Source organism: Pogoniulus pusillus, chromosome 38 (assembly GCF_015220805.1).
Source record: "Pogoniulus pusillus isolate bPogPus1 chromosome 38, bPogPus1.pri, whole genome shotgun sequence".
NCBI lineage: Eukaryota > Metazoa > Chordata > Aves > Piciformes > Lybiidae > Pogoniulus > Pogoniulus pusillus.
This window is the reverse complement of record NC_087301.1, coordinates 543,018-556,215: the sequence shown is the minus strand read 5'-3', so window position 1 is coordinate 556,215 and position 13,198 is coordinate 543,018. Positions and strand designations below refer to the sequence as shown.

Genomic DNA, 13,198 nt, shown 5'->3' with positions numbered 1-13,198 from the left:
CAGGCTAGACCTTCTCCTGAGGAGCCCCTTCCAACTGGGTATGTAGCTGAGCTCCACCAGCCAACTCCAGCTTTGGCCTAATGTCCACAGATCCAAAGGGTTCATCTCAGCTTAATTTGCTGCATTTGCCCCTGCTGCTTTCTGCTCCAGAGCTCGTTCACCTCCTGTGAATCATTGTGTTCCCATAAGCTCAGGGAGCACACGAAAGAACTGCTCAGGAGCAATCAAACAAGGTCAGACGTTTTCATGTGAGCCTTGCAACAACTGTAGGAAGGAGGCACCTCGAAGACGCACAGCACAGTGCCACATCTAAGCTGGATACTTACGGGGACTCCAAACTCTTCCTGCAGTGTGTTATCGAGAGAGGAGGGTCTGGAAGAGAATAAAAAAGGGGAAAGAGAGAACGCTGAGGGGGCGCAGCACGGCTCGGACAGGACAAACTCGACATCAGGACAACAAAAGACACTCAACGAGAGGCCAAGGTTTCATTGCTCCAGAGCTTTAATGGTTGCTGACAACAAACGGCTCCCGTCACAGGGTCCTGCCTGTCCTGCTGCCACAGCCTCGCAGGCTAAAGGAGAAGGAGCCAATTCCCTGCCCTCTCTGGCTCCCCAGATGCCCTCTTCCAGGCTGCCCAGGGAGGTTGTGCAGTCTCCCTCTCTGGAGATACTCAAAACCTGCCTGGACATGTTCCTGTGAGATTTGGTATAGGAGATCCTGCTCTGCAAGGCGTTGGACTGGATGAGCTTTGGAGGTCCCTTCCAGCCCCTGACATTCTGTGATTCCCTGCTGGTTGCTCCTGCATGGCAGCTGCAGTCTCAGCTTTTGGGAAGCAGAGTGGCAGAGTGTCCTTTGCAGGGGTCTCCATGCCCCTGGCCCAGCATGGCCATCAGGCACTGCCCACTCTGTGTCAGGCAGGGAGTGGCTGGAGAGCCCAGCTTGAGGGGGGAACTCGACGAGGTGAGTGGTGCCCCCCAACTCTGGGGCCCAGGGGATGCCCCAGCCCTAGTTCCCCCCAGCTCTCGGAGTTATCACCACGTGGGAGAGCTCCCTCGGCAATCCCAGGCTAGTTTCTCTGTCGCCTCTTCACCCCCCCCTGCCTCTCCCAACCGCAGGCACTTTCAGGCACAGCTGAGGGACGGAGTCAGAGTTTCACCTGAGGACGCGCACGGACGGAAGAGACAGACAGGGAAGAAGGTTACCACCACAACACAGCCAGGGAGGAGAAACCAGAGGAGACAAGGGGGAGGGAGGAAGGAAATGCAGCAGGGATGGGCTCACCTTTCTTGCGCTTGAGCTTTCGTTTGCGTTGCTTGTTGACGAAGCAGGCAGCGAGTGTGCTGAAGAGGATGGCAGCAGCCAGGAAGCAGATGGTGGCAACAATGCCAGCCAGCACCGGGCGGGCCAGACCCTCCTCCGTCAGGTCAGGCTGAGGGAATACGTCTGGGGGAAAACCCTGTGGTCAGGTGTTGTGCACACACCTCCTGCGCCTCCTGCTGCCGCCCCCCCAGAGGCCTACCGCAGCAACTGGTCCCAGGAATGATCACTGCCGAGTAAAGACCTTGCTCCCAACCCAGCCCCTGGGGACGGCAGTCAGCACTGCTGCAGGCCACTAGCAAGGCATTTAGCGAGGAAGAAGCCTCCACGTCAGACAATTCCACATTTGTGTGTGAGCACACACAGCTGCACCAACCTGCAGCTATGTCTCAGGCTGTGACAGCACAAGGGATCGTCCCTTGGGTGCCAGCATAATGTGCTTCAGCTCTTCATAGAGCCACTGAATGGTTTGAGTTGGAAGAGGCCTTAAAGATCATTTGGTTTCAACCTCCCTGCCATGGAGCTCTGAGCAAGCTCACCTAGTTGGAGGTGTCTCTGCTCACTGCAGGGGCGCTGGACAAGATGACCTTGGAGGATCCCTTCCTAGCCAGTGCATTCTGTGATCCTGTGAAGCAGGCAGGCTGCAGCAGGCAGCTTTCTGCACTGAGCTGGTACCACTTGGGGGCAGAGAGAGACCACTGCATGCAGCCCTGCGCACAGCAGAGCTGGGTGGCTCCTCAGCTCTTTCATGGAAGCAGGATTCACCGCATTCCCATCTCCTCCTGCTGCCCTCACCCTTCCCATCACAGCCACATACCCCTCACCTGCCCCTTGCTCGCGGAGGAGCATCCTCCGAGCAGGAGCAGGGTGCAGGGTAGATGCAGGAGCTGCAGCATGTTGCAGTCTCCTGTTCCAAAGCTTTTCTCTCCCCCTGGACTCTGCACTGCAGTGCCACATTTCCCTCTCTGCACCTTTCACTCCCACTTGCAGGCTGCACAGTGCCCGGTGGCAGCTTTGTTCTCCAGGCACGCCACAGAGCTGAGCTGCCACTCTGTGCTAGTAGACACTCCATGGGAAGGGAAGGACTAAATGGGCTGCTTTGTCCTTGCTCACTGGGTCACTTGCTCATCTGAGTGCTAGCTCTGGTACTTGCAGACGCAGAGATGCTCCCACAGCTGAGGATAGAAGGAGCCACTCCTTACCTGTACTGGACACGCCAGCAACGTTGCTGGGTTCACTGATGAGATCCTGCATGACCGCCAGGACCCGGAACTCATACCAGGTGTCCTGAAACACCAAACACCTGTCAGATCCCCCACTGCAGCCTTCATCCTCCCCCAGAATCACACACAATTACAGAATGGTAGGGCTTAGAAGGGACCTCTGGAGACCATCCAGTCCCAAGGCAGGTTTAACTAAAAAGGTGGCTTTTGAATGTCTGTGGAGATGGAGAGTTCACCACTTCTCTGGGCAGCCTGTTCCAGGACTCCAGCACCCTTCAGTTCAAGAAGGAACTTCTTATGTTCAGGTTTGTGCCCATTGCCCTCTGTCCTGTCACTGGGCATCACTTGGTCCCATCTTCCTGACACCCACCCTTGAAGTATTGATCGGCATTGGAGTGAGCCCCTCTCAGGCTGCTCTTCATCACACTAAACAGCCCCAGTTCTCTCAGCCCTTCCTCATCAGAGATGTTCAGTCCCCTCATCATCTTTGTATCTCTTAGCTGTCTCCTCTCCAGCAAGTCCCTGCCCTTCTTGAACAGGGCCCTCCAGAACTGGACACAGTATCCCATATATGGCTTCACCAGGCCAGAGTAGAGGGTGTAGAGAACCTCCCACCTATCTCCTTAAAGATCCCAGCACAGGGATTGAGCCCCTGCAAAAGCTTCCCCAGAGCTGCAGTAGGTAGTGCAACACCAGAGGCATGATGTGGGCAGCTCCTGCTTACCTGGGACAAGTCCTTGGCAAAGAACTCGCCCTCGGTGCCTGGGATGCCATCGTCCAAGATCTCCCACCTCTCGGCGAGGCGGAACTCCATGATGTAGCGGTCGATGGGGAAGCTGTGGTTAGCAGGAGGAAGCCACGACAAGAGGACGCCTTGCTGTGTCCGGTTGGCTGTTAGGCACCTCGGTGGGGTAACCAACACCAGAGGCTCTGGAGTTGTTACAGGGAATGCTGGAGACAGAGCAGATGGGACAGGGACACCTTTGAGATGGGGCAAGGGGATGCACAGAGGATGCAGGTCTACACAGGGACCGCCAGGGTAGTGCCACTCCACCCTCCAGGGGTTTCAGCCACCTCTTGGGCATGTGCTCTCCCATCTCAGAGACAGCAAAGTGGCTTTCCAAAAAGCAGGGCTCTAGTGCTGCAGCTGACTCGAAGAAAAGGGGCACAGCCTTGGAAAACCTCCTGCTTCCTCCCACCTCCTCCCGAGAGAGCCCCAAGGCAGGTAGCAGCGCAAGGCCTTTTGTGGTAGCTCACTCTCCCAGCTGCATGCAAGTGATTTTGTGCTCTATTAACACCTCCTGGCCCCAGCTGAACTTCAGGAAGAGCTGAAAGGTGATTGGTACAGCACAGCTCTTCTACAGTTTCTTGGGACAAGCCTTCAGGAGCTTCCAGCCAAGTCTACAAGCTTCATCCAGGACCCTCCACAAACTACCTTCTACATGGCTGGAAGCCACTGCTGCTGATCATCTCCACCAGCAGCAAAAAGGGCACACAGACCAAAGCAAAGGGCAACATCTTCCCAAAGACCTCCTGAATTCCTTCTCCCTCCTGATGCCCACAGAGAACCTACCTAGAGTGTTCACAGTGACCACCTCACTGAAGGAGCTGGTACCCAGCTTGTTTTGAGCCAAGACACTGAACTGGTAAGCAGTCTCTGGTTCCAAGGTATCCACCAGTAGCCAACTGGAACCAGCTGGCACAGGGAGAGACAGCCAGTCATGGGGGCCAAACTGGGCTCTCTTCATCCTGCCGAGAGAAAAGGGAGCATCCTCAGGGCAGCAGCCTTTGACGGGGAAGACAAAGGCGCAGCAGTCACTTCTCCAGTGCAAAATGGAGCTTCCCGAGCAATGGTTTGGTTTGACAGCAGCGATGTGGATGGACGTGGGGCAGCCACCCACCACCCAACAGCTGGCTTGAGAATGGCACACACAAGGACAGATGGGCACTGGGCACTGTTTCTATGCCAGGCCAGCATCCCTCAGCTCACAAGGACATGACCATCAGCCCTCCCTTCTGCTCTGCACCACCTGAACAGGGTCAGGGACAAAAGCAGTGCCAACAGCCCTGCTCTGAGGTTACCTCCATCAGATCCCACAAACACTCTGGGGCATAATTTGATGGCCATGTTGGTCTTAAGCTGAAGGTTGGACTGGATGACCTTGGAGGTCTTTTCCAACTGCAGCAGTTCTATGAGTGCATAAAGAGGAAGCTGGAGCACAGGGGCGATGGCTGGAGCAGGTGAGCCCTGGCCCCATCTATACCTCCACGGCTCCCAGGCCAGAGCCAGGCTTCTCTCAGCTGTCACCCTGTGCATACAACCCCACAAGAGACAGCAAACTAAATCACTGTTGTTTTGCCATATTTGCCTAAGCTATGCCCAGGACACAGCCCCAGCTTTGGCAGTGCAGCAGAGCCACTCTCAGGGAGCACAGGACACAGCCTACTGCTGGAGTCTAACCCACAGCAAAAAAAAAGAAGCTCCCAGAGCCATTCCAGTGCAAGCCCAGCACAGATGAGCATGCAGCCACCTCCACAAGCCAAAACCCTGCCAGGAAGCAGCATGGTGAAAGAGCTTCCATGTTCCAAAACAGCATCACCTTGCTGCCATGATACTGCAAGTTGAGAGAGGCTCTGGGGAGTCCCAGCCCTCAGCTGCAGGTTTCAGGGATGTCTGTGGGGATTTGGGGAGGATTACTGCAGATGGTCTGTTCTGCACAGGGAAGGGGCTACATCTGGATGCAGCCAGGTAAATCCACTGAGTAGGAAGGGAAAGATGGAGCACAGAGAAATGATGCTGCTGGAAAGAGCAAAAGGTGAGGAAGGAGAAGCAGCAGCATGGAGCCAAGCAAGTTGGTGGTGAGCTGTGCAGGAGTGGCTGCAGGCAGGAAAGCCTCTACAGTTCCACAGCCTCACCACAGCTCCAGCTGGGACTACAGTTCCCAGGATCCCTCACCACTGCAGCAGAGACATGGAGGGCAGTGGCAAAGCCCATCACAGGTTTCCCTGTCGTATTTAACTCCACCACCCTCTCATCCCTTCTCCCCAGAGATGCTGCAGGCAGGCTAGCAAGGGGCTGAGGCTGGGGACAGAAAGGGTCCATGCAGCATTGATTATAGCCCTGGGGACAGGGCATGCATCCTGCATGTATGAAGGCAGGATGCAGTGGGGGCCCTGGAAATCCCTGGGCAGAGGGGTTTGCATTTCCAGCATCGGCAAGCAAAGAAGCAGGACGAGAGCAGGAGTTCTACAGGCGGCAAAGCCATGTTCTGCCTGAGGCAGGGAGGGAAACACAGGGCTGGCCAGCATCACCACACACCCAGCACCACCCCAGAACCCTGGGCCCAGGGAGCAGTCCAGTACTTATGGCTCACACCCTACAGTCAGGGCAAGACTGGTCTCTGCCTCCCCACTCCAGGTCCCCCCATCAGCTAGGACTGCCTGGAGGCAGGCTTTAACCCTGATGTGGGATTTGGGAGAGCCTGATGAAGGCAAGAACTTGGCAGTAGGTTGCAGAGCAAGAGCAGCAGCAGCTGCCTCCCTCCAAGCTAAGCCACGTGCTCAGAGCAGAGAGGTTTAACCACTGCTTCCCAAGGACATTTTCATCAGAGCAAGGTCTGCTCTGCTTTCCCCCTCTGCTCACTCCACTCCCCCTCATTTCCATCTCCTGACAGACTATCAAATCCCACCCCACCAGTGTCCAGCCTCAGGCTGGAGCTCAGCAGGAATCATTACTGGCAGCATCTATCCTAGCTCCACTCTATCAGCAGTCTCCATCAGGGCAAATTAGGGCGAAGGAGGAAAGAGAAGAAAGGCTGCAGAATGCCAGCCCAAGCCTGGGAAGGGAAAGCATTGTCACATTTACAAAGACAGCTCTTCAGATGAGGAAGATGAGCAAGTGCAGAACCCAAAAATACCCACCCCGGCCTCACTGCAGCTACATTTCACCTTCCCCTGCCCCTGAAGAAATCCAGCAGGGCTGAGCCAAGCTCCAGCATGGGAAGGTGGGACCCTTGGGCATGGGTTGGCACAGGAGCTATGGGAGCAAAGCCTCACAAGGCTCAGACACAGCTGGCATAACACAGTGCCTGGTCACGAACTCAGCTGGGATTTAAGCACCTCCAGGGAGCCAGAGAGCAAAGAGACATTTTCTGCTTAGTCACAGCTCTTCCAGGACACACTCTCGAAAGGTTGCATTCTCCATCCTCTCCCTGGCTGCTAAGCTTCATAAACAGCTTAGCTTGAAATCAGATGCCAGAGGCGAAGTTACGCGAAGCGTCTGCCTCCTCCTGCCAGCAGAACCAAACCTGCTGGGGCAGCAGGAGGCTCTGGCTAGCACGGACAGGAGAGGGAGCTCAGGACGCTCAGCAACTCCGTGATCCCACCGCCACCCACCTCTGCGAGGCTCAGCCCTGCCATGCCCAGGGGCACACAGCCGGGCACACCACCCTCCCCCACCCTCCTCCTCCTCCCCACCACCCCAGCTGCTCGAAGCTCAGGTCGGCTAGGAAGGAAAAGAAGCAGAGAGCAAAAGCATGCCAGGATGACTCACAGAGGGCCGTACCAAACTGAGAAAGTCTGCTCGTATCCACCGTCGTAGCCGGGCTCCCAGGAGACGTTGGCTGAGGTCATGGCAGCCACAACGTGGACGCTGGTCGGGGCGTGAGGGCTTGTGCCTGCCAGAGAGGAAGGGATGGGTGAAAGGGCAGCAGGGCCACGAGCTGGGCAGTGAAGGAGAGGACCTGCTCCCAGCCGTGAATCGAGAGGACTCCAGGGAGTCACTTCAGAGCTTCATAGAAGGGTTTGGGTTAGAAGGGACCTCAAAGCTCATCCAGTTCCAACCCCACTGCCATGGGCAGGGACACCTCCCACCAGCACAGGTTGCTCAAGGCCTCATCCAACCTGGCCTTCAACACCTCCAGGGAGGGGACATCCACAACCTCCCTGAGCAACTTGTGCCAGCATCTCATTGTTTGAGTCAATGACTCTACCAATCAATGACTCTACTAATCAATGGCTTTAGAGTCAAGGACTCTACTCAGGACCTGCTACTGGCCATCTCCAGGGATCTGTCTCCTATGACTCATCCCCTCCTGGCCATGACTGTAAGGTGGATGCTGGCAGTAGTGGTGATCTGAACTCCAATGATGACCTCTGCATCAAACAAAGGCCACCTGGAACTTCTGCTAGGAACAGCAGCAGCAGAGCTGTGTCCACAAGTGGCCAAAAGAGCAGAGCAGGAAAAGGCAGAATCCCAGCATGTGGGGGGGTTGAAGGGACCTCTGAAGATCATCCATTCCAACCTTCCTGCTAAAGCAAGGCCAGCCACAGCAGGCTGCCCAGGTGGCTTTGGAATCTCTCCAGAGGAGACTCCACAACCTCTCTGGGCAGCATGCTCCAGTGCTCTGCCACCCACTGCTCCACCACTCAATGCCACTTAAAGCAGACCTTGCCCTTCACGGGAGGCATCCCCACACCTCCTGCCTTGCACCTCCCCAGGCGGGGACTCCTACTGCGGGGCCTGTCACCAGCCATCCCCAGGGAGCTGTCCCCAGAGCCCTGTCCCCTCCTGGCCGTACCTACGACAGTGAGGTGGGTGCTGGCAGTAATGCTTGCGACGATGTTGGTGGCAACGCACTCCCACTCGCCGTGGTCGTCCTTGCCGAGGGAGCGGATCTGCAGGGTGCCGCCGGGCAGCGTGTTGTGCTTGCTCCTGCTGGGCTTCCCTACCTTGGGCAAGGAGCAGGGGTGGGGGAAACCGGGCAGAGAGAGGGAGAAAAACAACCACGACTCAGAAGCGGGTCGCTGGGGCAGGGCGAGGCGGCAGTGAGGGGCACTAAGCTACCTGCACGGCCCAGGGCACGCCGCCGGGCACCAGCAAGGGGTCTGGTCTGTCCGGTCGCGGCAGGGCAGCCGGTTCCTCTGTTTTGGAGAGGACCTGGCGGGGCAATGCGAGAGGCAGGGTCAGGGAGGCTGCTGCTGAGCGCTCATGCTCCGCTGGAAAACCCCACAGCACTCACACGGACACCGAGCCCCCTGCCAGGGCTCGACCTGCCATCCAAAGCTGAAAGAGCTCTGAAGGAAGGTCCACCAGCCACCCCCCGAGCAACACTTTCCACTATGCGCCCCAGAAGATGCCCAAGCTGCCCTTTGACCAGCAGCAGGATCCTTTACATTAGAGGTTTGACCAGCAAGGGCCCCATGGGGACACAGGTGAATGGCATGTGTGGAGGAGAAGATCTCAAGCTGAGTGAGAAGATGGATCTTGGAACAATCTATATCTGCACCAATCAACCAGGAAAACTGCAGTCCCACATGGTCCTGAGTCCTCTTCAAGGCAGGGCTCTCTGCTGATGGCACTGGACCCACAGTTTGATGCCATGCAGGACGGGCAGAGAAGTGGATGGGCAATGGTCTTCATGAGTCCTTCAAGAGACTGGTCAGGGCTGGTGGGCTGATGAGCAGGGAGGGCGCTTGCTTCTGTCACTGCCAAACTGAGCCCAGCCCAGTCCAACTCTGACTGCCTCAGAGGGAGAAGTTGACAGTCATGAGATGAGGACTGCCAGAAGGCACAAGGGGGGCTGAAAAGAAACCTGAATAAGGCTGCTAGAGAGAGGGGAGGAAGGAAAATACGTTGGAGAAAAGGACTACATGGCCAACAAGTTTTAGGTAGGTCACCTGCAATCTGTGCCAGTGATGGGCCTCACACTGGTAAAAGAACTCCAGCACCCCACACCACGAGGGCTTAGGACAGTGCCCACTGGGCACTGCAGGGACACTGCTCACCCTCAGGAGGAGACGAGAGACTCGGAGAGAAGATCCTGACAGGGGAACAAGGAGCTCAGGAGGTGCCCTGCACAGTGGCTTTCCCATAGGAGCAGTGAAGGTGGGAAGCAAAAAGAATGCTGGAGGACTGGAAAGCCCTAATTGCTCCCAGGCTGGGAACCAGGTCAGGTCCTACTCTTCAGAAAGTGACCTTAAAGATCATCCAGTTCCAAATCCCCTGCCAAGGGCTGGGACACCTCCCACTAGCACAGCTTGCTCTAGGCTTCATCCAACCTGGGCTTAAACAGCTCCAAGGAGAGGGCACCCACAACCTCCCTGGGCAACCTGTGCCACAGTCTCACCACCCTCACTGTCAAGAATTTCTTCCTAATCTCCAGTCTCAGTCTCCCCTCTTCCAGCTCAAAGCCATTGTCCCTTGCCATGGCACTACAAAAGTCCCTCCCCAGCTCTCCTGTAGGCACCTTCAGGTACTGGAAGGCTGCTCTAAGGTCTCCATTCACTATGTCCATTCCAGCACCACTAAACCAGCTTCTTCCCAATGTCTTCAAAGTTGTTCAAAGTCATTCAAAGTCCAGCCCCTTGCCAAAATGCAGCCAAGAGATTCCTGGACACACTCTGGTAGCACATCCCCTCCCACCACCAGCATGGCATCGCTGGGGCTGCCACATCCCCCTGGTGACCACCTCGCAGGCAGCATCAGTGAGGAAGAGGAGGGCGACTGGGGCAGCACTCAGCCTCGCAGCTGCTGCCGCAGTGGTTTCATGGTTTAAAGCGGCTTCAGGCCAGGCTTCCCCCACCCAGATGCGGGGCAGGAGGGCAGTGGCTCTGCCCAAAGTGGAGCAGCTGTGCCTGCAGTTTGCTCTTACCAGGACCGAGTGTGGCTCTGCCTGCAGTAGCCACCCCAAGCCAAAGGCACTGCAGAGTTGTCTGGCAGGCCTGGTACCTTTCTCCAGGCGATGATGGGAAAGGGATCTCCGGCAGCAGCGCAAGGAATCAACAGCTCCCTCCCTGCCTCCTGTCTGTACTCCCAGCCTGGTAGCACCGTGAAATAGGGGGGGTCCTGCAGCCAAGGGAAAAGGGAAGGAGAGTCAGGCAGGGCCAAACCCACAGAACCATAGAAGTGTCAGTGCTGGAAGAGATTTGAGATCATCAAATCCGCCACTCACAACCCCACCACTGCTGCTAAGACACATCCCTCAGCACCACACCCACAGTGCTTTTAAGCACCTCCAGGGACGGTGACTCCACCTCCTCCCTGGGCAGCCTGTGCCAGTGTCTGGGAACCCTTGCTGGGAAGAAATTTTTCTTAATATCCAACCTGAACCTCCCTTTGGCACAACTTGAGGCTGTTTCCTCTTGCCCTGTCACTTGTGGCACATGCGAAGAGATCAACCCCCACCTGGCTTCAGCCTCCTTTCGGGGAGTTGTAGAGGGCAATGAAGTCTCCCCCTCAGCCTCCTCTCCTGAGGCTAAACAACCCCAGTTCCCTCAGCTGTTACTTGTGTTCGAGGCTCTTCACCAGCTTGTTTACTCTTCTTTGGACATGCTCCAGCACCTCAGTGTTCCACCACACACCGAGCAGCTTCCCACCACCAAACCCAGCCCATTCCCAACACAAATGAATCATCAACGTGGATAAGCTTGAGGCGTTGCAAAGAAAACCACACCGGAGAGCGTGTGCTCAAAAGGAACCTGTGTGGTACACCAAATTATACCCCTGCAGGAAGGTTCTCTGCACGGGGACATCTTGTTCAAGTTGTAAGGAAGAAGAAAGGAACAAAACCCACCCACACCCCATCAGACACCAACCTGACTTCACTGACTCGGCAGCCGCCTCAGCGGATGTGTCTGTGCCACACAGAGCGCTCTCGTGTGAACCTCACTGCCATGCCATGAATCAGAGCTGAGGGCTTTTTGTTCAGGGAAGGAAGAGGCAGGCAGCTCCCACCCCAGCCTCACCAGGAACCGCACTGACAGCCCAGGGCGCCTGGGGCTCGCACGCAGCAAGAGCACAGGGAGCATCCCTACAGCTCAAGTCATCCTTTTATTGCAGTCCTCTGTGAACTCCAGCCCAGGGCAGCAGGGTTAAGTGCTGTGTTGGCACAAAGGCTGTCCCAGGGACACGTTTCCTCTGACTACCCTGCCCCAGCACTATCAGAGCTTATGCTGTGACCCAGCCCGTGCTGAAGCATCTGCTGCTGCTGCTGCTGCTCCAGAGGGCTATTTCCAGGGCACACTCAGGGTTTGCCCTGGTGCTCGAGGCATAGAATCATAGAAGGGTTTGGGTTGGAAGGGACCTTAAAGATCATCCAGTTCAAATTCCACTGCCATGGGCAGGACACCTCCCACTAGCCCAGGTTGCTCAAGACCTCATCCACCCTGGTCTCAAACACCTCTGGGGTGGGGGTATCCATGAGCTCCTTGGGCAACCTGTGCCACTGTCTCACCACCTTCACTGGAAACAATTTCTTCCTAATCTCCAGTCTAAATCTTCCAGCTCAAAGCCATTGGCCTCATCCTATCACTAGAAGTCTTTATAAACAGTCCCTCCCCAGCAATCCTGTAGCCCCCTTCAGGTACTAGAAGGCTGCTCTAAGGTCTCCCCAGAGCCTTCTCTTCTCCAGGCTGAACAGCCCCAACTCCTCAGCCTGTCTCTGCAGGGGAGGTGCTCCAGCTGCCTGATCATTGTCCTGGTCCCCTCTGGACCTGCTCCAACAGCTCAGGTGGCAGTAATTAACAACCCAGGAGTGGCTCCCGAACTGGTGATACCCTTCAGAGCTCTTCTCGGCATGAGAGGAAGACCCCTTCCAGCAGGCAGAGTGGCTGGCAAGGATTTCAGCAGGCAGGTTACCTTCAGTACCAGTCGGGCAGGGGGGGACTGGCCCATCGTACCCAGGGCGTTATAAGGCACACAGGTGTAAGTGCCGAGAGCATCTTCGGTTGCCTCCTCGATGCGGATCGAGCCATCCTCCAGCAGGTTCCAGCCAGCATACTGCAGCAGTGAGACAGGAGGAGTGGATTTGGAGACATTCAAAGTCTACCCTGATGGGGGCCCTGAGCAACCTGATCTAGGTGGGGATGTCCCTGCTCACTGCAGAGGAGTTGGACAAGATGGCCCTTGAGGGTACCTTCCAGCCCCCTGCATTCTGTGATTCTGACTTAGAATCATAGAATCAGACCTCAGGCTCATCCAGCCCAACCTATCCCCCAGCCCTATCCAATCACCCAGACCATGGCACTAAGTGCCCCAGCCAGGCTTGGCTTCAACACCTCCAGCCACAGCCACTCCACCACCTCCCTGGGCAGCCCATTCCAACGCCAATCACTCTTTATCTGAAGAACTTCTTCCTAACATCCAGCCTGAACCTGCCTGGCACAGCTTGAGGCTGTGTCCCCCTTCTTCTATCCCTGGGTGCCTGGCAGCAGAGCCCAACCCCACCTGGCTGCAGCTTCCCTTCAGGGAGCTGCAGACAGCAATGAGTTCTGCCCTGAGCCTCCTCTGCTGCAGGCTGCACACCCCAGCTCCCTCAGCCTCTCCTCACAGGGCTGTGCTCCAGGCTCCCTCCCCAGCCTTGCTGCCCTTCTCTGGGCACCTTCCAGCACCTCAGCATCTCTCTTGAACTGAGAGGCCCAGAACTGAACACAACACTCAAGGGGTGGCCTGAGCAGTGCTGAGCACAGGGGCAGAAGAACCTCCCTTGTCCTGCTGGCCACAAGGCCTGCTTGGCCTTGTTCAATCTCATCCCATTGGCCTCTGCCCACCCATCCAGCCTGGCCAGGTCCCTCTGCAGGGCTCTGCTACCCTCCAACAGCTCCACACTTGCTCCTAGCTTGGTGCCATCTGCAAAGTTACTGATGATGATGGACTCAAT

General features: G+C 56.5%; 1 protein-coding gene across 1 annotated transcript in view; it reads right to left on the bottom strand.

Moving 5' to 3' along the window:
- IGSF9B (immunoglobulin superfamily member 9B) overlaps nucleotides 1-13,198 on the bottom strand; it is a 51,157-nt gene that overhangs the window by 15,650 nt on the left and 22,309 nt on the right. The window contains 9 exon segments of the mRNA XM_064173338.1: nucleotides 327-372; nucleotides 1,282-1,443; nucleotides 2,520-2,604; nucleotides 3,265-3,491; nucleotides 4,114-4,289; nucleotides 7,105-7,216; nucleotides 8,120-8,270; nucleotides 10,270-10,386; nucleotides 12,178-12,318. Of these exon segments, the coding sequence (XP_064029408.1) occupies nucleotides 327-372; nucleotides 1,282-1,443; nucleotides 2,520-2,604; nucleotides 3,265-3,491; nucleotides 4,114-4,289; nucleotides 7,105-7,216; nucleotides 8,120-8,270; nucleotides 10,270-10,386; nucleotides 12,178-12,318 (1,217 nt within the window).